Source organism: Pieris brassicae, chromosome 7 (assembly GCF_905147105.1).
Source record: "Pieris brassicae chromosome 7, ilPieBrab1.1, whole genome shotgun sequence".
NCBI classification, from domain to species: domain Eukaryota; kingdom Metazoa; phylum Arthropoda; class Insecta; order Lepidoptera; family Pieridae; genus Pieris; species Pieris brassicae.
Window position 1 is genome coordinate 10150420 of NC_059671.1, and position 25864 is coordinate 10176283.

At 32.1% G+C, this 25864-nt stretch overlaps 1 protein-coding gene across 1 annotated transcript in view; it reads right to left on the minus strand.

Annotated features, from left to right (window-relative positions):
- LOC123712637 (probable chitinase 10) overlaps positions 1 to 25523 on the minus strand; it is a 90431-nt gene extending 64908 nt beyond the window's left edge. Inside the window, exon 1 of the mRNA XM_045665862.1 lies at positions 25374 to 25523. Coding sequence (XP_045521818.1) covers positions 25374 to 25376 — 3 coding nt within the window. The 5' untranslated portion in view covers positions 25377 to 25523. The remainder of the gene's footprint in view (positions 1 to 25373) is intronic.
- Positions 25524 to 25864: the final 341 nt, after the last annotated feature.

Consider the following 25864-nt stretch of genomic DNA (forward strand, 5'->3'; position numbering starts at 1 on the left):
TTCCTTCACCGTTTGAGCTAATTTTAAATGCGCACATAAAAAGAAAATCGAACCTATGTCCTCAGGGATGAGAGTCGCACGCTGAAGCCACTAGGCCAACACTGCTCTCAGCGTCAATACAAGCAATTATTTCACTGATCCCCGTCAACTCGCGACTGTTTCGTAGGCAACACATTTAGCGCCTAACAGGTTTGTGTTCACACCAAATTTTGCTCATCATTGTGATCCATGAACATCTGGTGCTTACAGAGGATGTCCATAAGTGAAAAGAAATAACATATATTTTCGACATACTATTGAAGTGATTTTTGTAAATTGACTACAATCGTATATTTAGACAGAGAATCTAATTCTATCTAGACAAGAGTCTAACATTTAACTGAAAACAGTAATAGACTAAACGAAGCAGTCTATTTGAACTGTGAAAGTCTAGTTAAATTTAAACTGTGAAATGTCGTTGAGAAAATCTCTTTGAAACTTTCCAATTGTTGAAACGAATTGGCATCATTCCTGTGCAGCACTGAGATTACCCCGTTGAGATTTTCGCTAAATTTCATGCTATGCTCAAGAAATTACTTTGCACTATACTATCTTTACCAATATTAATTAATTGTTTCGTATACGACGAGTTTCTCTTTAATTGTTTACACTTCATTGCACACATTATATAATAAAACATAGTCAAAGAATAACGATTTCTTTATTTGAACGGCTTTATAGTGACTGTGTGTTTCGCGTAGGTTCGAATCCCAGCTGTACACCAATTTACTATCTGTTTAAGACGCCGGTATGCTTTTCAGATTAAAAGTCGATGGCGTGTTTCAGGTACAGTTTGGTAACCTGCTTGTCTATTGGAAAAAATAATGATGACAAAAGAGATACAGAAATCTGAGGTCCATTCGGTTTTTTGGAGCAGCATATGTAATGATATCTTTTGTAGAAATGCAATTACTTTTTTGGACTACAGCTTTGGACATTCCATTACACATATTATGAAGATCTATGGAGTATAAACATTACCGTTGTTTCGTGGAAATAACGAAAAGTAAACTCGTTTCTTGAACAAGAATGAATAATCCCAAATTGAAATTATAATTAATGGTAACGCGACCAATACAATACTAACCACAAAAAAATAATAAAGAGTATTCGTAGGTACGAAAACATAGATTTTCTAATTGTCTGAGCGTCCTAGCCAGCAAGGAAGCATCTGAAGCGGTCTATCCGTTTCCACTGTCCAGCGCCTCTCTTATGACAGTGTAGTTTTGAGGACAATGAGTCTTTCACTTGATCGGTCCATCTGATTGGTGACCTGCTGCGTGAACTTTTGCCTTCTGTGTTACCAAACTCGATCAGTTTCTCCAAGTTCTCATAGTTGTATAGCGGAAATAAGATACAATTCTCTGTAGGGATATGGTAGTATTTTAACTGTATTTTTTTGTAATTTCAGTTATATTAGCGTTTTAAAAGTTTTTAAAATCGTCCGATATTAATTAAGTTATGTAAACATTTCGTACATAGCACAGTTGAACAAGAATTTTTATATTTGGCAATTTACATACATTTAAACGTTAACTTATGTATATTACAAAACTCAGATATTATTACAATATTGTAAAGGCAGTAGTGAAGCTTACTTCGTGCATAAAAATGCATTGCCATTTCAGCGTTGTGGAATTTTACTCTAGCATCGGTAACTATTCACAAAACATTAATTAATTACTTGCAATAATCTAATATTTTTGAAAAACTTATAAACGTTTTGACTTCTTGACATTGAAATTAACTATAACTATAAACTATTAACTAAAAATTAAAAGATTTTGAGTAATATTATATAAAATTATTTATATTTATAAATTTTTAGTTATTATCATTATTATTAGTAAGCAGTACTTGACTCTTCAAATTAAGCTTACGATTGGAGATTTAGACTACGATTTAGAAACATTTGGTATTTTTTACTGGGTAACAAATAACAATTATTTTTATTTTTTTTATTACTAAATAATTATGATTTTAATAGAATGAATACCTGATTGTTGTCCATATAATTAATAAAGGTAATCATTATTTAAGGATTTCAATTAGGACTTAAATTAATTAAAAATTAATCATATACAATCAGAGATTTTTAAGTTCAACATTAAAAAGATTAAAACATTTTTTAAGTACGTTAATATTATTCTATGGTAAAGGAAGTTCAAATTATTACTAAAACGGTATTGATTCATAAGCTTCACTCTACCCTCTGCCCTGTTTACAATTTACAAAGAACAGTTATACAATGACCAGTCGTGGTTTTCATCATAAGTAAAAGCAGTAGGCTGGTTATTAGTGACGTAATTAAGTGACGTCACTTTAAAGCCTTTATTTCTGATTATGTAAAGTTAAATGTTCATTGGCAGTTAACTTCAACCAAAGGTTGAAATTTGTTTAAAACTAATTAAATTTTAAAACTATTGCCATAAAAAAAATATTAAATTAAACATAACCAATATAGATTGCCAAACGTCGTAAATAGTCAACGCGGACTGCAGACAGTCCAAAATGGCACTGCCAAAATGTTTATTTTTAAATACTATATAAGATGTATTTTGGTTTAGGTAAAAACAAATAAAGAACACAAAATTGCACAACGAAAATTTCAAAGTACGCTTTATGATGAAATTTGTTTAAAACTTATTATTAAATTTAAAAACAATTGCCTTAATTTTTTTTTATTAAATAAAAAATTACCAATATATTGCCAGCCATTGTAAATAGTGAAAAGCCCTGTGCGGTTGACGCAATCAGGTCGTACGTAAATGTCAACAAGATCGGCCGACCAGTCGTCAAACAAGATTGTAATTGTAAAATCAGTTCATTCAAATCTAGACTTTTAAGCTAGAATATTAAGTTCTCTTCTCTAAACTCAAAAACGATATCCTTAAAACACTATCAGACATGCCAGTTAATCAAGCCGATTTTAACACACAGGCTTTTGATCCACACATAAATACACACCCACGCATACACGAATTCTTATATTTCTGTCTAGTTTCCGTTTTTCCTTTTTAGCATCAAATACTGGGCAATACGAAAATATGACAGGAGAAGAGGTGCCTTGGAAATGTGGTGTTGCAAGCGGTTACTTAGGATTCACTAGACAGCTAAGGAAACCACACTTTGTTACCAACACATCCTGAGTTTTTTTGAACACGCAGAGATTCAGAAAGTTAAGAAAAACTGGCAATGTGGAGGGCACCAGACCTCGAGGCCGATATCCTGCTCGCTGGACCGGTCATACCATGATCCAGGCATAAAGGCTTGCCGAAACAGTGGAGAGTACAGGAAGCGGTGCCCCTTACAAGAGCTTCAGAAATGATGATCGCGGCTGAAGAAGATACATTAACCCCACTAGACTTGAGATCGTTTCTTTAATCTACGTTAAGTTTCGCGATCAATAGCTGTTAAATATTTAATAATATGTTAAATTATAGCTATAATCATATACGTTGACTTAATTTCGTACAATACTAGTGAATAAAGTATGGTAATGTTCATTAACAGTCTTAGTGAGTAGTTTGACACTATGTTCGTGTGTGACACCGCACTTACACTTATATTCACTACACTAGTTTTAGTTAAAAGATATACATAGTTCTCTTTGGGTGTTCCTGTTATATTCAGAAGTTGGATTGCCTCAAAATTCACATGGTTAAATGGTCACCTTTTCAAGTGAGCTGAGCTAAACCGTTTTACCGTATTTAGGACTGTATCCACATTAAGAACTTTGAGAATACTTTCCTTTTTAAATATACCACAGTGCATTGACAAAGTCCTGAACCACTTTGTTCTGGAACCGTTATTATTTCTGAATTTATCTTCGCTATACTGCCTCAAAAATGTGTAAAACGATTCGAATGCTTAAAGAAATCGTTATAGTACAACTTTACAGCAATAGATGGCGCTAATATTACTATTTCATTAGACTAATTAATCATATAAAATCTGCCAACTTGATGTGGTAATCTCTTGCTAGCCACAATTACTGAAACTCCTCGTCGAGTTAAGTAAATCAATTATGACATAGGATTTTTTTAAAAGAAATAAATATAGTATAATTGACATTTTAAAAGATTATTTCTAGACTAAAAAAAAATTAAAACCACACTGGTTTCATTCAATAATTTTAAGAATTGAAACCTAAACTTAAATTTAAATTTTTCCGAGTACTGGTCAGTGTTTAGCAAGATACGGAAGTAATTGAATGTAGGTGCAGTAACAACCAGTTGTGGGACAAGCTTGACTGAAGGTCGGTCGGTGCTTAATGCTAGCACTTTATTTGTACAAAACGATAGCAAAAAGTGTCATTTTTAGTATTGGTTGGCTCAAGTATTGGTGAATTATCCAAGTCAACAACCAAGAAATTAATGTATATGTACAAACCCATTAATGTATATGTACATGATGGAATAAAAGGGATCGCGGGTAAGACAAGAGGAAGAATGATGAGGAGGATTTCATTCCATCGGAGGTTGAATACTAATCGTAAACATAATGATATGGACTTAATGTAATCCTTTTGATTTTGATCCTATTTGATTTAATAAAGATGTATATACTATTAAGGTCCTGTAACCCCCACGTCTGGTCGGTATATCTAGACCATTAAATAGATGAATAAGCATAGGAAAGCTCGTGGTAGACACGTTGATACATTGCAAATTTATGACATTCTAATTTAACTTAATGATTTTTTACCTTTTTGTAATTGCTATATACACGAGAACATTATAACGCACTAAAAAAAATTCTACACCTTCTCAAAAACGTACTTAATGTTTCAACGGGATGCGAATCCAGAACCTCCGGCTTTTATGCTATATGCTTTTTATTAACCAAAAGCAGTCACTACTCCAATACCAAAATCTTTGCTCGATTGCGTACATGGGTCATTGCAATGGCCTGCATGAAACTGTTATTCGCCCCTGCAATCGCCCCCCATTTAATATGCTTTAAAGCTAACCTACTTATATAATATTAAGGACAATATTGCAACTAACACAATAATGGACTTATAAGTGTCTGCTTTAATAAATAAATTAAACTAAAAAATATTACTCACATCCGTCGTTAGGATTTAGAACTGGTTCCATTTACTACTTAATCCAATTTTAATAACCATAACACGAATACTATACCGTTATGCAGTAAGTAATCTGGAAACATACCTGAAAAGAACAGACAAAATTTAAAAAAATATTGAGTGCACACAAGAGAAAAAATTCAATAATTAAAAAAAAAAAACACGTCCTTGAGGCAATTAAGCGACCTTTATGTATGTGAATATGTCCTAACTTCGCGTGTTTAATACATATAAAGAATCCTTATCATTGTTATCACGAACAATGTAATAAAAAACGTTCACATTCTCGCCGCCGTCCTCGTCGGTAAACGGCGAGGCCGTTCGTTACTTTCCATGCCATTTAAAAACGCATAGAGCCTTTGTAGGAAAATTTCGCTTTTAGAGAATTCATACTTCGTCTACACTAATTAAAGGAAGTTCTTTGTTTGAACTGAGTTTAAAATTCGAACGCATTAATGGATTTAAAATTTATCGAAAGCAACTCGGATTGTCTATGGATATTTCTTTATTTTTAATAACAGTAAGGCTTTTGTTTCTAACTAACACAAGTTCCAGAAAAAATGGAGCCCAGATAATACAATGTGTCTCATACATTGAATTTCTTATCCCGTTACTCGGTTTGTGTATTCAAAGTCCTTTCTATTCTTTCACCGAGAATATAACGTAAAAAGTACGACAAATGTCCGTAACGGGTATACTTTCACTGTCCGACCCCGATATTATATCGGAACAAAAGTAGTGTAACTATACATTATAATTTAGTGATAGTAAATACGGTGTTTATTAGTTCTGATACACAAATAGAAATCATGTCTATTGCTTTGTCATACGTTGACGTTTTTTACCCTAGAGAAGATACATAATATAATTGATATGATAGATAATAATATTACAATAAATAACTACAAACAAACCTAGCCTATATATTATAAAGCACATATGACAATAGAACATTATAACACATTAATTATAGATCCCGAGATGATAGTTTACAGTCAAACTTTGCCACTTTGCAGTAGATTGTAGATCGATATGAATATGATTTATAGTAAAAATGTTATAGATTTTATGAATGCTCAAAATAGAGCATATACTCATACGTTTATTATATAAAATATCGGAGATGTAACAATAAGTTATTTGATTGAAAAATCTATTACTTAAATTACCATTCACCGTTTTTTTATTTTAGATATTTAATTAAGAACCTTTATTAAGGTGTCTTTATAGCGTGGACGAGTATTTAGACCATAAATTAGTTATTAATTATAAAGAACTTAACTTATAATTATGATATTAAGTTAATGTTCTTATTGTTATTTAGACAATTAATATGACATTTGCATGCCTTTTTTATATTGCTGATTGTTTGGAGTTTTATAATTGATCAATATAAGATGACTTTCTTTACAAATAAACGAGTTTTTATTATTATACAAATGTTCGTAATCTGTCAAGCAAGTCACAACAGTCGCGTCCGTTTATAAACAACATAGTACCAGTGATAAATAAATCGCCAGATGTAAAGGGTCGTAAAGGTGAATCCTTAAAAATAAGGCTTTGTGGCGTTACCTCGTGCATTGACCCTGTAACAGAACACTGACTCGACAATACTCGGGAGTATCTCAAGCTTTTCATTACTCAATGTTTATAATTTACGAGTTCCAATTCCAAGTTTGTACCTCAAACTTTAAAGCTTATTTTAAGAGAAAAGAAAAATATTTTCAGTGTGTGTATACATTTGTAAGGTGTTTATTTATCATAATTTTAAATACTTTGTTTAGTTTCATTTTTGTATTATACACACAGTGAACTGTTAAGGCTTGAAAGGGCAGTACAGTAACCTACTACAGAAAAGCTCCACAATAATTATTTTAAGGTCGGTACCTTCAAAATCATTGTAAGGTTTGGTTTTGGTTAGTTAGATCTTAAAGTCTTGGGTTCGATTGCTGTCTGATAGACTATCTAATGAGTTACCCATAGTACTACGAGTTATATGACACCTTTTAGCGGAGGAGGATTTTTGAAATTCTTGACCTACATATCAATAATTAAAACAGAAAGTAGTTCTATATTTGTTAAAAAACTGTCTTATTGCAACAAGTTACTACTAAACTTTCATCTCTTTCTGCCAAATTATGTTTACGCTGTAATAAAAAGGGACAGCTCAATACTTTTATCAAAACAGTGTAAATCGAGTCATTTATATTTTAACGTATAATCTTTTATATTAAAATAAATGTAAATATATCAGGGACATCCTAACAAAACTGTAATTACGCTATATAACTGACTTATAAGTGGAAAATCTGTTCTTCTCATCGTAAAAGTTTCGTAAAGATGGCCTTCACTCAGAGAGCTTATTATGTTAATTAACAGTAATTGTTTTCATGTTACTGCTTAAAACCTAATTGTCCGTTAAGCATTACATAATGGTCATTTTTCTTGCTTTGAGCCCAAGGCAAGTTGAGCGAAAGTTGATTAACATTTTAAATATAAGTATGCGATTTGGTTTATTGTGTTTTCATTACATTAGTGTATTAAAAGTATCTTATTTGAATGATACATCTTATTATAAACTTAAAATTCATAATAAAATTTTAGGGACTAAAGCCAAAATCTTTAACTATTTGTATACGAAGTTGGTCTAGTGGCTTCAGCAAGTGACCCTTGCCTCTGAGGTTGTAGGTTTGTATCCAGGTTGTGCACCAATGGGTTTTATATCTAGGCCCGGCTGAAATACTTGCGTATTAGAAAAAACAAATTATGACGAAACATAAACATAAATTTAAGGCCCAGATGTTTTTTTTTATTATTATTACAATTTTTTTTCCGAGCATCATACTTTGCTTAATTTTCACTGGTAAGTTACGCTTACTTCAAGCACTCTGGAAGCAAGTATTTGATCACAACTTAATAAATAAAAATACAAAACGCGGTTGAATCAAGCAAAAGTATTGTTAAATATACGCCATTGTCGAATATTTGTTTACACAACACAAATAATGTCCTTGAATCCAACTTTCATAGTTGTATGCCACTGGGCCAACCGGACCGTGGAGTCAATGACTTTAATGTAATTCTGTACAGCCTCTTGAATCATAGATCAAGATATAATTCTGATGAGGCTATGTCTCTAATATAAGGCTAAAGATTAGGACATATTTCTGTATATGTTTCTGGCATTTCATTTGTTTTACTAATATTTTTTACTTGGTTCTAGGATCGTGTAAATTATTGGGTCTAAGGCAAGGTTTCTTCTAGGTGTTGTCACTATCAAATATTAATTTCGTGTCGAAAGGCGGTTAACGGGCAGTCAACGGGACCTAATAGTTTTACCGATTTTAAAATGTAAAACTGACCTACTGTAAAACAATTATCATCCAGTTATTAATGTTATAATTTCACGTTATTTTTTTTTAAATTAAAATGTTGACAGATGCTAAGAAGCCTCAAATAAATCTTTTCCCAAGGGCAAGGCATATTTAAGGTGAAGAAATGTGTGTCTTAAGACCCGGTCAACAGAGTGTGCAATGTCCGCGGTTTTGTAATATGATTACTGCTACATGATGTGACACAACTCTGATATTTACTACATAAGAACTAGCGTAAGGCGCAGAATAAGATTTTATCAATATAAACCCATTTTGTACGCGCAGTATAAATATTAGGAATTACTTTCTTAAGTAAACGTATTTCGGCATATTTTCATTTCATAATTTATCTTTTAGTAATTATTTAATCACCCGTCTGTGCCTTACCATTTCGAAGTCTTGCCAAGTGCAACGCCTTAACAGAACGGAATAATATATTTTTAGGATAATTCTTTGCTACACCCAAATTAACGACCACATAGCGTTTTACGCTAAGAAAATATCCCATGTATGTAGTGTGGACTCAGTTTCCGCAGATAGAAGCCCATTTGGTTCGTTAAGTCCTGGCTAATTAAGCCCCTTCAAGAAGCTAAGAAGTTTTCTGGCCACTTCACGGACCTCACGGCTCCGAGGATTTCTGTTCGTTGGGAAGTCACAGCCACTATCTGTGGCGCCAAGTACCAAGATATATTTATTAAGAAGACAATGGTCCGTAATTATTTATTTTGAGATTAATTCTGTTGAGGCTTAGAAGTCGCTAACAAAATACTCAAAATCCGCTGTCAATCGTTCAAACAGAAAGTCACCGCTCGTTGTTGAGACAATGCTCGTCACTGAGACGTTGAAGAAAGTGGTAAAAGTAGTGATTCATACCGGTACCAATGTGAAAATGTGACATGAATCACAATTTAGCACATTCACTTTCAAATAAATTTAAAGCACCCCAAGAGGTTATTGGCCAGTCTGATTTCTATCAATATTTCAATTTCTTCTTTTACTATCTTAGTTCTGACGCTCATCCCTTTTATCTAAGTTATTATCATTTTATTTTATGCTATGAGCGGCCTCATAGTCATAATTTCGTATAGATAACCATCAAAATTGAATCAAACGAACTATATAAAAGTGTTGAGTAATAATTTAAATATGTAGTATATAATACATTTTATTTACCTGTAGATAAAGCTTTATGTATGAAAGTCGAATAATATCCATAATACTATCCACCCGATTAAACAACCCCCTCCTCCTCTGTTAAAATATGACCTCGTCCATTTATCAGCATCGTTTGATACTTCTCTGCGTTGTTTTTAAAATCGGTTAAAAATATATTTTACTGCTTTATACAGATAATTTAATAAATGGCTTCCCTTCGTCTCTAAGTCATCTTTTTATCCAAAATATGTCCGAATTTAAAACAAAAAAGAGCTTAAAAGATTCCTGTGTTTGAACGTACACAAAAAAATTGTATCACTTTCTAAATTCAGATACAAAAGCACAGTACAAAGACATAACATACCTACAATTTCCACGTATGGAAAACTGTTTGAACTTTTTTTAGCAATTGCTTTCGATAAATTGTTTGCGACCAATATCAAACTATCGGATGTTATACAAACAAATATTTAATTTGGAACTATTCGACGAATATTAATTGCCACCGTTGCATATTTATGAGGACAAACTAGATTCCCGGCTCTGTTTGTGTAATTTGCCAAACTATTGTCTGAATTTGTATTGAAAATTCGCAAACACGAGATGGGGTGCAATGTTAAGTAGATATCTAGGATTAGATTGTATATTTAGTTTCCTATATTCATGATAATAAACTCACTTTACACTTGTCAATTACGAGAGTAAAATGAACTTTATTAATCTTTATTAAGATTTAGATATAAATAAATTTCATTTATTAAAATGTACTTGTACTTGTACAAGTGTAATTGAAATTTATCAACTCTTGTTTAAGTTATAAGCTCATATTTTAAACCAATAAAATAGTTTTATTTGAACATTTCCATACAAAAATCGTCACCATACTTAATTCGTACATGATGCGACAAATTTACCCAATGTTTTCATGTTCTACCAAACTAGTTCTATAAAATATTATGTCTATATGTTGATAATTATGATATATGTTGATTTTTTATATATATTTTCTTCACTCGGCAATGGTGTACCATGCAATTATGTGGTGGCGAATGCTCTTTGACACAAAGAAATTAATAAAAAAAATACAAAAAACATTTTTTGCTTTAACCCTAACTAACGTGATCACAACCGCTACTAAAAATACCCTAACCTAATGTAATTCACTGGGAACCGAGACAATATCATTAACACCATGTAATTTAACTTGTAAACTTGTAACTTGTTTAAAATTGTAACCGGCAAATTTACCAAACAATTTGTCAATCAAGATGATGAACATATTATTAATGTCTATTTCTATGCATTTTAATAACACACTGCACCATAAATAATTAATGTATTTGAAGTACTAGACTTAGCAAATGTTTCACATAAGTTCTATTCGTAGCAACGCTTAAAACACCGAGCGTCCATTTGTCCTTACCACCTGGCCTTGTGTTTCGACATCGCTTGCACAATCCTACAACTAAATATTCATAATTTGTATCGACAAAACCTTAGGATTTTGGAACGTATTAACTATTACCTGTGTTATGTAAAATATTTGTAAGACGTGTTATAATGAAATACCGAGCAATATCTATGCTAATATCAAAGCTGACATTACATGTACCAAGATCTTCGGTCAAGAGAGAGTCTTCGGTCAAATCAGTACAAATAGGCTGATTTGTTTTGTATAATTTTGTTTCGCTCATTTATTAGATCGTAGGTTCGATCCCCGGCTGTGCACCAATGGACTGTCTTTGTATGTGAGCATTTAATATAAGCTCGAACGGTGAAGGAAAACATCGTGAGGAAATCGGCTTGCCTTAGACCCAAAACAGTCGACAGCGTATGTCGGGCACAGAAGGCTGATCACCTATTCGATTAACAAATGATCATGATCAGATACAGAAATCTGAAGAATTTGTAGCCATAGATTTAGTTTATTTTTATTGTTAATGTAACACACCGATGAAGTATGTTTTTTAAAAATAAATAAACAATAGTAAAAACAAAAAATGCAGGCTATGCAGGCTTGAGATATTTTTCGTTTTTATTCTTTTTCTACAATTTCTAAATGACTATGAGTGTTCTTGTAGGTTCTGATAACCTAACAGATTTAAATTGTTATATAAATATACATTGATACAGCTCCATGTATACACTACAGTTATGTGTAACATAGTATGTAAGTACTAAACAGTTTATAATTTACGAATGGAATCCAGGTCTTAATCAAAATAATAACCTTTTTACATTCCAAATATTGCTAAATGCATATGTATGCAATTTATTATGACATCTACGTGAAGGCTATTAAAACTTAGATCTGCTTGTAATTTTAGTCACGAACTAATGAACGTTGAAATTCAGGTTGTATTATTAAATGGGTGATTGACCAATGGCCATGACTTTTTTCGCTGCATACGTTTCTATTGTGCAAATCGTGGAGTAAATGTTGTGTTACATTGTTATATACAAAGTGTTAGCGTAGTGATTAAGCATGCGTCTCTCAGCGTGTCCACACGAGCCCTGGCCGAGAACACATAGATTTTCTCTATAGATATATCGTTCGTAGGATCGAATCCAATAGAATAAGACATCTTGCAGACATGTCCATTTACAAATGTAAGGATTTAGAACTATTTTGTTTCGAAGACGTTGTGGTAACTCCAATTGAAAATACCTGAATTTCTGAATATATCAGCTCGATCGTGATCAGCTTTCTGTGCCAGGCCGTTGACAACGACTTCTGTGTTTTGTTTATGTTTTCCTTCACCGTACTAGCAAGCGTAACGTACTTTCACATTGAGAAAATTCCATTGGTGCACAACTGGGGTACGAACGCATGACTTCAGGGCTGAGAGGCGCACATTCAAGCCATTAGGCCAACTTAGCAACAATCAAAGGCAATTATAAGAATTCGTTCGTTATTTTGAATTCTTGTATAAAAAAATATTTTTAATGTTTGAATCATATTTTTTTCATACCAATTTTTATTTATTAAGTTATTTTTAGAACTGGCTACCTAGGCACCTGCCTCTTCAAGTTGAGTAGATAAACAAATATTATATAAATTATGTAAGCGCGTTATGCTGTATAATTTTGTATTAAAATCTTAAGAAACTCAATTGCGAAGTGGTAGTTGCGCCATCGAAAGCTATTTACAATTACTTATTTAATAAAAATCTTTCACCACAATCAGGAAATAACTGTTAAAGAAATTGACCTTTATTGTATAATCTACCGCAAAAATTCTATCATGGTTTATTGTGTAAATCATAATTTGCTTTTAACGAGTTGGTAAGTTAATAAAATTAAAACAATATATAACCTCAAAACAAAGAAAATTAACAAGAATCTTATACAAAAAGTAGGGTTAGAGAGTGCAATTAGATTTCTACATTTTAATAAAACTCGACGATTCGAGTGCTTAAAGAAATCCGAGTTTCCAATTCACGGCAATAGATGGTGCTAATATGCTACTCTTTCTAGAATCTAATTAATAATAATATCAAATCTGCCAACTTGACGTAGCAGTCCACTTACCACGATTAAAATATTTAATCAATATAATATAGAGAGATTGTACCGGTGAAACCAGAGCTAGTACTTTCCTCGCTCAACGAATTAGTATCGCAATACAGCGAGGAAATGCTGCCAGCGTTAAAGTTACACTGCAACAGGGACCAAACTAACTTATTTTTATAATTAAGAATATTATAAATACTGTATATTTGTATATAAATTCAGTATATCAATTTTGAAAATAAAAAAATATACGTTACCAATAGCATTGTTTCTTTATCACTTGTCTTACCATAGGTGATACGCCGTCTTCTATGTTTGGGTCTAATATATATAATGTCTGCATATAGTCTTGCTTTCGCACAAGTAAGGAAGAAAGAATCTTCTTATATTCGTACTTAAAAGTTTAAATGTGACTTTATAATAAATATTTGTCACTCCATCCCGACTCTGAATCTTACCCGGAGACCTGGAGACTTGTGTTGTGGACGAGGATATTCCGTATGTTAAATCTATATATATTGTAATTGAGAAATGATGTTGAATGGTTATAAATTAATAAGATTTGCAATAGAGATTAGCTGACACGCAAATGAACTTTGTGAAAGTGAAATTATCGTGAAAGTTAATGTCAAATGGACAACTTGCTGTTATCTACTCACCTCACGGCATAATGCATACGTACGCATATATATACTTTTTTTTTATATTACACAAAACAAAATTACTTTTTGTTTAATTAATAACAAAGTTCTTAGAAATATACGTGGTAACTCTAGCCTATCTCGTGTTTAAAGAAATGTCGGTACAAATTGTTAAACCTAAACAAAACAATCAAATTAAAAATAAATTAAATTAAAACAAATTTCAAAAGTTTTAAAAGTGGCAGTGTACCTTTAACGCTGGCGACGTTTCGAGTGCTTTTCAGCGCGCGTGACCACGTATAAATAATTATAAGTTTTTAATAATAATACATAGCTCTAATCCGTTCAAAAAGTGTTTTCTTAATGTGTAAAAGCTATTTTAACAAAAGACAATACTATGAATTATTTTATCCAATGTACTGTTTTGTCTCTTTCCGTTATTTATTTTCAAAAGCCTGACATCGCTCGGCACACTGATACATTGGTACTTAAGAAAAATAAAATTCATCTATTCATAAATTATAAAAACTAATGAAAAATTGGCAAATTTGAGATTACGCTGTGTTAAAATTACTGATTTGAGTAATGTATTTATTTTATGATTAAGTACATTACGTTCCTCGTAAAAACAAATTATATATATTAAAGTCAAAGATACTTTGATATTTATTAATATGTACTATTATTAATATTCAAAAATTCGTTACATTACTTCTTTTAATATAATTAAAAGCACACATTAAGACCCTAGGAGACTAAATTACAAAACTGCTGTCCGATGGCGATGCATTTGGCATAATCATTAAGTATGGAATAGGCTTATAAGAGTATTTAGAATATACATAGCGCTAAATAACCTGCATCATGAGCCCACCCCACATACACACCCTTACGTACATACCCTCATCTTCACACCATCACACAACACACCCGAATTATACCAAAATAGTTCGTCTAGTGTAAAAACTTCATTATTTTTGTATTTCTACATAAAATATTAAGCTGTTCTAATATCACTTGTCGCGTTACTTATGGCATTTTTGAATTATGAACCGATAAACTATTTTAGCTTAAACTTATACATTTCCTGTTTTAAATTCGAAGAAATTATAAACAAAATAGTTCTTCTAATTGTTAATTGATGCAAAAGAGTTCTTCTATCGGTGAGTTAAAGAAGAATATTCCTTCTTTGCACAATTATGTTGCAATGAAAATTAATTTCTTTTTTTTAGTTTTCAAATAACAATGGATAGTGGCAACCCCACTACCTCTACATTCTATATATTACGCTTTGCACTACTTTCCATACTAGACGAACTATTTTGCATCGGAGCTCGTATAATTAACTAAAGATATAGTCAGTGCTGGCGAGCCAGATGGAAAGCCAGAGATATATACATATATCACATTTGAATCATTGTTATATATCATTTATGTTAGATTACGAAATAAATAAATAAAGCTATTTGGTTGAATTTGCGTAGAATCTAGCGAGGTATAAAATTAAGTGGGAAATGTTATTAATGACAACTTGTAAGCCCTGACATTTGAAACCAAAGACCGTATTGGGCATCTGCATACTGACCACAATAAGACATTGAGACTCTATTACAATTGCAATAAAGTTCATATTTGAATAAATATTTAATAAAGTTTTAACTTGACACTGATAAATCTTGTTTTGACGTGATGATGTCTTTATGCGGTTAATGATAATATGATCTGACGTATATTGTAATAAAAATTATAGAAACGTTAGAAAATAGGCAATACTAATGTAGAGAAATTGTTGACACGTAGACCGTATTTATGTTGAACATTTCAGTCACTGAAAAACAAGGACAGACCAGCTTATTTTTATAGAAAATTTGTCTTTTATTGTTTGTAATTAAACAATAAAAGACAAATTTTCTGTAACACACTCTACGGAAATTAATCTATTTTAAGCTAACAAAAGGCTTCCCGCGATCGTAGCTTTTAAGCTTCATTTAGTGGGCATTTAATAATCGTAGCTGTATTCTATTTTATATGAATGGAATAAACATTAAATTGAATATTGTAGTGATTAAAAATCGCTGTTCTCAGGTTTTAGCTTGAATATATATTTTGTTATGTGTCTTCTAAAATGATCTGGTCAATATATTCATGAAGTCTACAAAGTCGTAGTATGTACAAAAAAATATAAACGATTTTAAAACAAATGGTGACTTTCACCAGTATAATACGCGAAATAGAACTAAGTTGAGTGAAAGATCAACCACTCCTTATATGGAAATTGTATTCGTTTTTACAACAATCTCCCAAGGGAAATTAGAGAATTATCACTAAATAAATTCAAAGCCCTCGTTAATAGTAAATTAATCAATAAAGCATTTTATTAATGTGACGAATACTTAAATGATCCTAATCCTTGGGATTGATTTGCTCCAGTTCAAATAATTTGTATAACTCAATATTTGGCGATTAAAAAGAGTAGCGGAAAGTTTCTTGCCCGCTCTACGCCCTTGAATTACGAACTGGTAGTAAATGTAAATTTACAATTAATTTAACTCATTTTTAACGTCATAAGTTTACTTGTCTACCTATATGAATAAAGATATTTTGAGTTTGAGTTTTTGATAACAAATTTAAGTCTAACCTAATTTTCTAATAAGGATTTTTAACATAAGAAAGTGTCCCACTGCTTACAGTCTCTATTAATGGGAAGACCTTGATATCCTGTCGTATCCTGGATTCGATTCTTGGGAAAACAACAATTGTTTCGTGACTTGCACAATTAAACATCAGATCGTATGACGTTTCATCTATTATAAACCGTTTAAAAATATTATATTTTAAGTAGTTGTAACTTATATAACTCAACGTCTGTAATTAAATACATTAACTATAAAATTGTATCGATATTAAAATTGTAGGATAAATTAAATTATCAGCACGAATGCCTCCAATCAAACAATTCGATTATATAGGAAAACGAATAAAATATGACACATGAAAGAATACAATTACTCACTGTAAGTACAGTCGACACAAAAATTTGTACTTAAAATAACATACCTACTAAATTACTGCAATAACTAACGAATGTGGGTTCGCATATAGTTTATATTGTGTTTGCAACGATGGTGTTTGGCGTATTCGCTACAAAGAACTTTAGTATTTTTTTAATGTAATAGGAGGCAAACGCACTGCCTTTAGACACTCGCATTGCCAGAAGGCTCGCATGTCCATTGCCAGCATTTTAAAACTTGGTAGCCTCGTTTCTTGAAGGACCCTTAGTCGAATTGATTCGGAATACTTCAGTGGGCAGCTGGTTCTACATATCGGCGGTGCGCGGAAAAAAATGCATTAATACAACGCTCAGTTATGGAACGACGGATGCCGAGGTTATACGGATGGTATTATATATGACGAAACTCAGCTGCAAGTATTAGTCTGAACAATTCTCCTGAACTCTTCCAGGGTAAATGCGGTAAAAGATGCAGAGAGACGACACATCTCTACGCCAAGGGATCAAGCAAACATTTATAACATCCTTGACGATGTCAACATAGTCTATTTCATGAAATTTAACAGCCTCAAGACGGAAGAAGACATAACCCTAAGTCCCTTACTGAACTTATAACCAAATAATACCCGGTAGACCGAGGCTGGAGTTGTCATGGACCTTGAAATAATAGGTGTTCGAAGTTGGACGCAAGAAGCACGAAATAGATTGCGATGGCGAAATATACTTGAGGACATCATAGCCTTTGATGATGATATAGTTTATTTACGCCATTTTAATGGTGAACTCCTTACGAGCATCTTGTAAAACATTAAAGAAATTACGAATATTTGGGAAGATTAAATGTAAATATAAAGGCAATTACGTTTATCATTGAACAATTAGTTAGGATAAATATTATCATTGATTTTTACTTTGTAGTGTTTATATCTTCAAGCTGACTAACAACATTAAGAAAAGCTTTGAAGCCTTTTTATTTTAAAGTAATAAAATATTGTATTTATATGTACCCCTATCACAGGTAAAAGCTTCCTCCAATGTTTACACAATTTTCTATGTTTAGCTAGCTCCAGCCATGTTTCTCCCGCCACCATCGCAATTTCTTCTGTCCACCTTTCACATGGACCAGACCATTTCACCAGTCTGCGTGTCCACCTATTGTAGTTGTGACCTGGCCACAGGTGCATTTCCATTTTCCAGTGATTAGTGACCTTTTACATGATCTCAAAGTAACTTCTCTCCATTCTACTTTATATTTTGTTTTGTTTTTAAATAAAATTGATTTGATTTAGAATGTACCGCAATAAAATTTTGATACTTAGCCATGTAAACTTCGTTATGTTTCAACTAATTAAACTGGAATTTACTGCACGGTATTTTACGAACGGGTAATTGATAATTAATAACACATAATACGCAGCACTATTACATTTATTTAGCTAAGTATATACATTGGTTTTTTTATATGCAAATGAGCAGGATGTAAAGTGATACATGAACATGGAAACATGAACACCCATTTCCACAAGGCTTGCAGTTCTCACAAGATAGCAAACCAGGCCTGTAAGGCACGAAAGAATTTTTGAATCTCTCAATTTAAGAATTATTCATTTTTATTTATGATTTTAAGTCAACGCTTTTAAAGGTGTTACAACAAGGGATATTAAAATAAACATAAAAGTAATTAAATGTTGAAATTTCCAATAATAGATTTATTATTATTATTAAAAAACAATTCGGTTACAGCAAGGAGTAAGTATGAGTAGAATAAAAAAAATTAAATAGAAAAAAACATAATTGCATTTTTATGCTGACGTTTCTGACCTAATAATATAACACGTGTCTCGAACGTAACGCTTCAATGGACGCACAGACGAGTCGTGAATATTCATAATGAATATTGTGTTTTATTTGTTGACTCTACTTTTTATTAATAAAATTTCCATTAAAAGATTTAAACCTGGTCTCCTTTCTTCTTGCTTGCATGACCATAACATTTCCCGATATTTTTCTTACTTTTATATGTACTCCACATTACAAAAGAAAAGGCACTACCACTCTTTGCGGACCTTGCTGACGCATCTTTGTCACATACCTAACACCGTTCATCCATTTTTGGGTTTTATCGGTAGAAAATACGTGTACACTATATATGTTTACACACGAACCAAATATTGAAAACCTAACCAATTGGCTAACATTAAACAAATAATAAATATGAAGACCTTTTAAATGGCAATTTATTTCTCAGTTTATTTCATATCATCGAAATGTTGTCGAGTCTTTAAAATCTCGTCAAATTTTGTTTGCATTTCGTTCCACGATAAAGATCCAGGCTACGTCATAAAAACTTAATGTTTAACTAAAGTTTTTCGTCTTCATCCATATTCCGTATCCACATTGTAATAAAAAGCATGGACTATGCTTTTTAAAGACCATCAAGCAATCGAATTTCATACTTATTACTACAATTTTGTCACAGCAAAGTTGTTATGATTGCAATACAAATAATAGTTATCGTCTATTTCTATCTCTTAGGTAACTTGGGCAACTTCACTTGTTACGTCAACTTGCACAAGAGATTATCGCAACTGTTTTTCTATTTTAGGCTTAATATTTATTTCGATAGTATAGTATGGCGAACTTTCAAAGTGTAATTCGTACACTCTGAAAATCTTAGCATCGAATTTTATATCTATAAATAGTTCTAATGGAAAAGCACAAAAGGCATTTAATAGTTTTAAACGAACACGTGTTATTAAGATTATATGTTGTCAAAGACCATTTAACACAAAATATGCAACATCATTGAATAGTGGAATACGATTTATAATTATAATCTTTATCTTCTTCGTAGGTCTTCTATAGGTCGTGTCATGAAAAGCCCTAACCGATACGTTGACTTGCCTCCACACTACTATATCCTCAGCTTTTCTCAGTGTATTAGGAATCTTGAGATCCATAATTTTCTTCACTTGCGTGGCGATCGACCACAGCTTCTCCTGATAATCGACAGTCTAGTGATCTTTATTTGGTTGAGGATGGACATTCAACATTCTATATTATTTTCGGTCCGCTGCACGAACCACCACCAGGACTCTGACCCGTACAAAAATATGAAAACTATCAAAAGTCTGACGAGCCAGGTTCACTGTCCAAGCATGAAAGTGCGTTTGTAAGAAAAACACTGTGTGACACATTGTTTCATCTCACCTCAGTAGACAAAAAGTTTTACCGTATGTGTCTGTAATTTTTAAGTTCTCAGTGATATGTCCTGTCAAATCGGTGCCATATACGTAACTATACCGGTACGTCCACAACTCCAAAAATCTGGAAGTTGTACCTGCAAGCTGACCACATGTGGTCTGCGAACATGTAAGTTTTCCGTCTACAGACCTCATATTTACTGTGGACAGTGAACATGTTGATAATATTGCACATAATAATAATTCCTACCAATGTGATGTAATTAATTATGAAAGATACAAAACATTTAAAATTTATTTTGATATTAACAGTTGCTCAATTTTAAACGCAGTTTTGTAAAGGTCCACATTTGATCTGGATTCGGTGGAGACTTTAATGCATATTTCATCAATTACGTAACAAGTTATAGGTCAGTGCAGCTTTTAATATGCATTATATAACTCAGAGATTTTAAAATAAAATAAAAATAAAACAATATATAACCATATTGGGTCGGACCTTTGATTTCTGTTTCATGATCGTTTGTCAATCTAATTGGCAAGTAGATGATCAGCCTTCTGTGCCTCGACTTTTTGGGTCTAAGACAAGCCGGTTACTATACGATGTTTTCCTTCACTGTTCGAGCGAATGTTGAATGCGCACATGAAATTCCACACATTGATAGCACACCCTGGGATCGACCCTACGACCTCAGGGATGAGAGTCGCACGCTGAAGCCACTAGGCTAACACAGAGTTCAGAGGTTATATAGTAAGTTGGTTTTTATTTTCAGAATCGTTACTGTCACGAAGTGGTGCAGTGCAATTACTCGAAACCCAAGACATATTTTTCGTCACCAGCGGTTGCCATAGATATTAAATATGACAGATACATCACATATATAAAATATGTAAAAAAATAATATAAAGTAATCCAACAGCTAACATTAATTACCTTAACAAAAAACAATAATTAACCTTAAAATATAATAACTAAAATATACTATTAAAAGGAGTCCCTTTCGGCAAGGTTCTGAAGATACTGGCAACGTTCCTCCTTCGAATAGCTAGACTAATTCTTTGTCCAAGGTAGCTGCCAGCGACCTGATCATCTACTTGCATCCTTTTTGCTAATGATATTACACTTTTTGAACGGATTAAAGCTATGTATTATTATTAAAACTTATAGTTATTCACATAATTCTAATTTAAAAAAAAATCCGACGTTTCGCGTACTGGTTACCGTGACCACGCACGCTGAAATGCTTTCATTAAAGCTGAAACGCTTTAATGATATTACATGCAAACTCAAACTCAAAATATATTTATTCATTTAGGTAAGCAAGTACACTTATGAACATCAAAAAGAAGTTAAATTAATTGTAAATTTACATTTACTACCAGTTCGCAAGTCAAGGGCGTAGAGCGGGTAGGGCATGGAGAACGCATATGAACAGTGACACATTTAAAAATTTACAGCTGTTTAACCATAGACTATTTTGTCCATAAATAAAAAACTAAGTTTGTTAGTACCTATGGCAAATAAATTGCTTTGAAAGCGTTATAATTTTAATTTAGTGACAAAAATCGTTCGTAATAACTTTGTAATGCAATAACTTTAAAGATTAACCAACGTGTGCACAATTAAATATATTAAAGTTGGTTAAGTTTATAATCTGTAAGATGTTGGTTAGAGAAAAGATGGATCTAACCTTAATTCAAACTGTAATAAGGTTATTTCCTAGTCTGTGTATGATATAATAAATCCTTAGTTGTATTTAATCGCGAAAAAGCGGTTAGTTATTACAGCAATAACAAGGCTACGTTTCATAATTTTAGTTTTAACCGCCATATTAACTGACTAAAATTGTTCGGATATATTGATATAGGAGGCATTGCAAGTGGGTTTTCTTAAGATCAATTGAATCCAGGCGAGGTACAGTTCCTTGATTAACTTCTGGAATACATTTTTATTCTAATAGTTCTTTCGCTTTTTAACGATTGGCGATTATCATGGTTTTGATTTAGGATGACGCGCTCTGAACAATGCTTTGGTGCTTTGACAAAACTATTGGCGAAAATTCTTCATTCAACACGTTCTACCATAAAACTTAGCCGTAAAAACGTCCGTATATCACACATCATATCTTTATTTATGCTCTTCTTATAGTCTTGTTATCTATTATTTATAAAGTTAAAATTAGTCTAATTATACTCTTTTAACATTTATCTTGATGACGGTGTTTTCATGTCTTTCTGACAATTGTATTAACGTTCTAAGTCAGTAACAGCCTCTAACACTTTAATATTTTACAACTAAAATAACTAATTTAAATGAAGATTTAAGTTGGCACCTGGTAGATAGTCCCCGTGACCCCAGAGCTGGTAATTTCCTCGCTCAACGAATAAGTATCGCAATACAGAGAGGAAATGCTGCCGGCGTTAAATGTACACTTGCCTCAGGGACCAAACTTTTTAAATTTATTTTAATAAATTTTAATTATTACTATGTAGTTTAAGATAATTGTAAATACTGTATTGTTAGGTTTTTTAAATGTTTTAAAAAATGTTATGCGTGATACAATTTATTTTGTCAACTTGCAGGAGCTAATGCTCCTTTAGATATATTAATAATTAATAATAATTTAGATATATTTTTAATAAAATATACAGTTGGAGTCTAGGTATAATTGATTCACATAAAATTTGCAAGTTTTATGACAGATAAAAAATAAACTTAAAGATAATATATGTGACCAGTCCAACGATATATCGTAAAAGCCAATGGCATCATAAAGTACGGTCACAGACACGTTTGTTATTCCTAGAAATATTACGAAGAATATGCATATTTTGTTTTGACTTCGAAAAAGGAGGTTTTTATTCGTTGGAATCTTTTTCATGTCCTCACCATTTCGTGCGAAACTAAAAACCATGTCAATCACATTCCAAATCTTGCTTTTTCAGCGAAGATAAATGCATATCCACCGCGGCGCATCTCACGTTGGGGCTGTTACTGTCTATCCATAGAAACCCTACGGTGCCTAACTATTTATTAGTTCTTAATATGATAACTATACATGGTTCTTACACACTGGTTTTAGTCTTCGAAGATTCAGGTGAGACCAAAAAACCACATCAGCGATCTTAATTTTCAAGAGGGATTCTAATTTCAATATTGAGTTTATCTACCAACTAACCTAACCTAACCTTACTAAAAGTGGTACCTAAGTGATATAATAATATATACAAAATATATGTTATATACTGTTTTATGGAATATAAAATTAATTAGATTCTTACAATTAACGTTTTGAACATAGTTTGGCCTTTACATATACTATTTCGTGACCTTTATCACGTTATGAACGGATATTTCGATACAGCCTTTTTTAATCTCGGTTGAGGTTGTTAAGAGCTGTATTAAAATCGTAATTCAAATTGGCGGATTTCTTTTGTGCTTACTAATATGTAGCAATATCTAGGTTAAAGGTAGTTTTTTTTGGTTATAATTTACCTTACAAATGTCTTCTTATATATCTTTAGTTATCATATAAAAGGTAATTTTTGTTCGCGTTAATAGTGTCAACATAAATTTTACAACATGGTATGAACATACTTAATAAAGCTGACCTCTTTTATCTATAATTATAAATGTAGTAACTTTTGTATTACATTTCACTAACTAACTAATCATATACGATGTCATGGAGCAGAAAAAAAAATATGTCCCATTCTTGCAAGTCTTGCGGCCATCAGCTCGTGAGTAAAAAAGCTAAACAACATAGAACAATCATGAAAAGCTCCGAGTATTTTAAAAAAGAAAAAGTCATATGTAAAAGACATTATAACAAGCAATTAAAATTCATATTTCAATAACATTAGAGTCGAAATTTGCATAGAGCACTGCGTTCGCGATTTCTACGTTTAGACCGCCACTTTCTCTAAGAGAAACTGTGTTTTTACCCATTGTAACGTTCTAGTGCCGATGTATTTAGAATACCTATATCAGTTTTCATAAGTTAAAAATTATTTTAAAAGTAAAAGTGTAGTTCAATATCAAACCCATTACTGGACCACTCATCTTGAATAGGTACTCTCGATATATAATATTAATAAATGGTAAAAATAATTTTCATATAAACACTTCATAAGTTTACTTAATAAGATGTTTAAAAATATTCAATTGTAAGAACGTTCTTACTATTATATGCACGCATATCCCTTATACGATAATAACGAGCGACATCTTTGCTCTATTAACGTTGTTTGTTAACCTTGTGATACTCCTTTAATTATTTTTAAAGGGTGACTGAACCTACCATCAGAAGGATGTTACCGTGTCCTATAGTCGACCAACAATTGACATACTCTCCTATCTTAGAGTTAGACAAAACCGGATTGTCGACTTCAAAATAATTTTGTTTAAGGTAATTCTTGGATTTCGTGGGCCTTTGAAGAAGTACTTCCTTTTAATAAATTTAGTAAATAAGTGGGTATTATTCAGTGGTTAAACTGTTATATACACGTCTAAGGTTAACAGCCAATATTATTTATTTCTACATACACAGAATATAGTATTTAAAACCTGAATCTTTATATATATATAAATACTTAAAAACTAGTTCCAGTCCAGTTGTCTTAAAATGTGAAGGTTAGACGCAGGTAATATCGCACAACAGATAATGAAAAGTTTCGTGATATTTCACAGAATATAAACACTACAAGATAAAAAAATATTTGCATGTACAAAACAAGTCATATGGGAAAATGCGTTTTAGTAAAGTCATCATATATACGTTGAACCAGTACGTTTTGCAATTATAATTTTGAGACTTTAGCTAAAAGCTTTGTTTAAAGTTGAAGACTATAAAAACTGTACTAATTATTTTGATAGTCCCGTTTATTTCGAGTATATTCTTTATAAATTGTTGAACTAAACAATTTACTCCGCCCTTTAAAAGGTAAAGTAGAAATACCCTCAATACATCAAAATACTTGTAAACAACGAAAAGCTTTCCAAACTCGCGAAACAAAGGTTTTTAGGACTCGAAAACTAAACTTTGAAAACCGTTTCACATGACATACCTTTTAAAAATTTTTTTAAAAGGTAAATTTCTGATTTTTACTCTAAAAGCTTGCTGCTCGATTTCTACTCTGTTCAACAAACCACTCATTTTTGCATTAAAATATCTAAAAATAATATAATCAAGTTCTAGAATAAAAAATCGAATACATTCAAGGATACGATCGATTCATTAAAACGATTTATTACCAAATCGAAATAACAAGGTCGACGTGTTTTAAAACAACCCGTTTTGACAATTTAATTTTAACATAAGCGTTCGACATAAAGCACAAACTTACCATTATGATTTCCGCGAATGTACACTCAAAACACAAAGCACTCAATAAAGTACCGCACAGACAGTCGTCAAGAAAATCACGATCACAATTACACTAACCCGAAGGTGTATATTTATATAGTGTTCATGGCTGTCCGTCTGTCACAGAGGAGAGACAGTCGTGGACTGAATATTCGCCCGAAAGTACGCTTTGCCCCGTGCGTCGTTACCGATTCAAAATGTGTGCGTGTGCGACGATCGGACCTAACTGTCTTGATACTTGCTTTGAATATTAAATGTGCTAAAAATGAAAGTGGTTTTTAATTAATTTTAATTGCAACTTTTTATTGCTTCCTATGGTGTGGATGTCTGGATTACTTTCAATCTTGAGCATGAAATCAGCATCAGCGGATGACCGGTACTTTACCTACTAAAAATTAGGTTTATTAATTAATTACTATAAAAATATCTGGTCTTGCTGCCTCTAAGGCATGCTGATTTCCTAGCGTACGA